This window comes from Corylus avellana, chromosome ca3 (genome assembly GCF_901000735.1).
Source record: "Corylus avellana chromosome ca3, CavTom2PMs-1.0".
NCBI classification, from domain to species: Eukaryota; Viridiplantae; Streptophyta; class Magnoliopsida; order Fagales; family Betulaceae; genus Corylus; species Corylus avellana.
This window is the reverse complement of record NC_081543.1, coordinates 31,710,208-31,713,475: the sequence shown is the minus strand read 5'-3', so window position 1 is coordinate 31,713,475 and position 3,268 is coordinate 31,710,208. Positions and strand designations below refer to the sequence as shown.

General features: G+C 37.3%; 2 protein-coding genes across 2 annotated transcripts in view; both read right to left on the bottom strand.

Moving 5' to 3' along the window:
- Positions 1-612: 612 nt before the first annotated feature.
- On the bottom strand, positions 613-1,817 carry LOC132174429 (probable cinnamyl alcohol dehydrogenase 1; the record flags this gene model as incomplete). Its single annotated transcript, XM_059586088.1, has 3 exons — positions 613-1,157; positions 1,294-1,444; positions 1,524-1,817. Coding segments are annotated over 3 exons (642 nt in total), but the record flags the coding sequence as incomplete, so codon positions are not given.
- Positions 1,818-2,264: 447 nt separating this feature from the next.
- LOC132174428 (uncharacterized) overlaps positions 2,265-3,268 on the bottom strand; it is a 2,789-nt gene continuing 1,785 nt past the window's right edge. Inside the window, exons 7-8 of the mRNA XM_059586087.1 lie at positions 2,637-2,885; positions 2,265-2,486 (exon numbers count right to left, since the gene is read on the bottom strand). Coding sequence (XP_059442070.1) covers positions 2,265-2,486; positions 2,637-2,885 — 471 coding nt within the window. The remainder of the gene's footprint in view (positions 2,487-2,636; positions 2,886-3,268) is intronic.

Sequence of the window (3,268 nt, the reverse complement as noted above, 5' to 3'; positions counted from 1 at the left end):
TAGTTTTTGTATATTTGGTCTTACCCAGCTTGGTAGGAGCAGTTCTCATCATTGTGGGTCTTTACTGTGTGCTTTGGGCCAAAAAGGCAGAAAATCTTGTCACTGGGCAGCCAGAGAATGGAAAAGGATACGATGATAAGAAAATGGTGGAGATATCCATCAACGAGACAGCAAGGAATTTTGTCACAGATGAAACGAAATGAAAAAGGTGCATTTGTTGGAAAGTTAATAGATACAAATATGACTATCAAAAGCTATTGTCAGTACAGCACTAAGTCATGCTGGGATCTCTTTTTCTGTAGACTTCTTAGAACCAGCTAAAGTCTTTCATTCAAACTGCTGGGTAAAACAGCATAGATGCATTAAGTTTTATTTGATTGTCAAGGAAACCGATATGATCATTTGGTTGAAGTAACTCTGTAGGACAATAAAGTGCAGGAAGATTCAAAATAATAACATAAATGATCAAACTTTTCCATCAGCCATGCCCTTTTTCTTTCCCATTCAAATTCATCTCCCTCTCATATTCGTTAAGAAATCTAACAAACGAAGTGACATGCCAGCCCCTAATACTTTGTCGTCATTTAGTCCTTTAAACCCTTTCAAACCATCATCTCCTAGAAATAGAGCAGAATAAAGAAATCCCAAGCAAGCTAACATATAAAAATAAGCATAGTACAACAAAATGAGAAGATTGACCATCCGAAGTTACATACTATTACCTAGATCTATTTTAAATAAGAACACTTACATAACTAAATTGCAAGTTATTACATAGAACCACATGCTTCATAAAGATGATCAAGCGTGCATATTGTTGCAGAGAAGCAAATGCACTGCTATGAAACATCACCAATGACCTTATTCTTTGAGTGTCTATCTTGTCCAATCCCTCAAATCCGCGTTAAACATATTTGCATATGTATTGAAAAAGAGGAATCCCTCTTTTCTCTACATGCTTCATTTCAGGGAGTTTTCGATATCAATCACAAACCGGTATTTGACATCGCTCTTTATCAGCCTCTCAAGAGCTTCATTTGCATACTGAATTGGAATCACTTCTATGTTGGGATGAATTCCGTGCGCAGCACAGAAGTTTATCATTTCTTGTATCTCCTTTGTGCCTCCGGTTGCACTACCAGAAACGGTTATCCTACCTGCCAAGAGGTCAAGCATAGAATAGTTTATTAGGCCGGCAATTTTCTAACCTCCCAAGCTAAAAGTGCTATTAGCTCATCAAGTAAAAAATATGAACTTCAAGTAACTCTTAAAACTCTGAAATTGTCAAATTACCAAGTAAAAGGGGTGCAGGACTGAACTTGACTTCACTCGGGGCACCCACCAGGACCAGAACACCAGAAGTCTTCAAAAGCGAAAGGTAGGGGTCAAATGGGTGGTCACCAGATGCTGTGTCAATAATGAAGTCCAATGACTTTGCCAGGGCCTGCAGAAACCAGAAATTAACAACCACCACCAATTAATCAATAAAATCAAGCGCTCCCAAGAAGGCATGTGTATTTTACCGCCATCTGCTCTTGGTCAGATGAAATAACAAATTTGTCTGCACCAAGTAGAGTCAGGGCTTCCTCTCTCTTGGATATGCTTGTGCTGAGAACAGTTACGTTCAACCCAAAAGCCTTGCCAAACTTTACTGCCATGTGACCAAGACCACCAAGGCCAATCACTCCTAGAGATTTTCCAGCTTGATTCATCTTATGCCGCATCATGGGAGTGTAAACAGTAATTCCAGCACAAAGCAAAGGCGCTGCTGAAGCCAATGGATAGCTTTCAGGAATCGTATAGCAGTACCTGCAGATTCAAGCCAACGTGAGTAGGTGATATGTTACGTGAATTCGAAACGGGGATAGATTATAGGTTCTGAGGGAACCTAGACCTTAGATTCAAAGGGAATCTAGACCTTTTAGATTTTGAGGAAACTTAAAAAACCTTTTTCAAACTCAAGGTTTTGGATTAATTTTCTAATTTCTTTCATTAATGAGCTTGATGTCTTTATATAGACAATTACAATACATAATAAAATAAAAGACTAATTAAAATAAACTACGGATAATATTTATCCCTAATATTTAAATTATACTAACTACTCTAATGATAATACTTATCTATAGTATTTAAATGCGAATCTCTAATCTAATGTTATCTATAAAGATAACATATTATCCTAAGGTATTTTAATCATAAAATACCTCTATTATTAAACTCCTAACATTCCATTCCCCTTAAGGAGACCTTGTCCTCAAGGTCTAGAAATTCTTTTCTTCCTTCATTACTCGTTTCCGGCGTTCCCTTGGTGGCCGTTCAAGAGGTGGGATCAATTCTTTATCATAAAGCGTCCAAATTTGCACAAGCCCACTCACTTGCCGCTGCCAATGAACATTGGACTGCCTGTTGTTCTGTGATACAGGATAGCGACGAGGCACTTGCAATGGAGCACGGGGTGGACATGGTTGCCTTGTTTTGGCTACCTACAATGATGAACATTCCTTCATTTCATCTTGTTTTACAATTGACCGTGCAATGTAATAACATTGCGATGAGTCTTGCGATTTGACAACGTTGTGGATGGTTTTTGTTGGTTGGGCCTGTATAGGTACGACATCACAAGGTGGAGAGACTTCAACGGGGTGAAATGGATCTTGCGGATTGAAAAGGTTGTTGACGTCTTCGGGCACCATTTGTGACTGTTCTGAAAAATGGAACTCATCATTGTTATCAGCAGAACAATTGTCGCATTTGGCAGTCAATGCATACAATTTGGCATTATTTGCTTTCATCGTCTCAATATTTTCTTCCATCTTCTTCATCCTCAAGCTGCTGCTCAAGCCGGTCCAAGCTTGGATTTGCCATTGAGCAAGATCGCGTCTCTGATACCAAATATTACGTGAATACGTAACGGGGATAGATTATAAATTCTGAGGGAACCTAGACCTTAGGTTCAAAGGGAACCTAGACCTTTTAGATTTTGAGGAAACCTAAAAAACCCTTTTCAAACTCAAGGTTTGGGATTAATTTTCTGATTTCTTTCATTAATGAGCTTGATGTCTTTATATAGACAATTACAATGCATAATAAAATAAAAGACTAATTAAAATAAACTACGGATAATATTTATCCATAATATTTAAATTATACTAACTACTCTAATGATAATACTTATCTATAATATTTAAATGCGAATCTTTAATCTAATGTTATCTATAAAGATAACATATTATCCTAAGGTATTTTAATCATAAAATACCTCTAT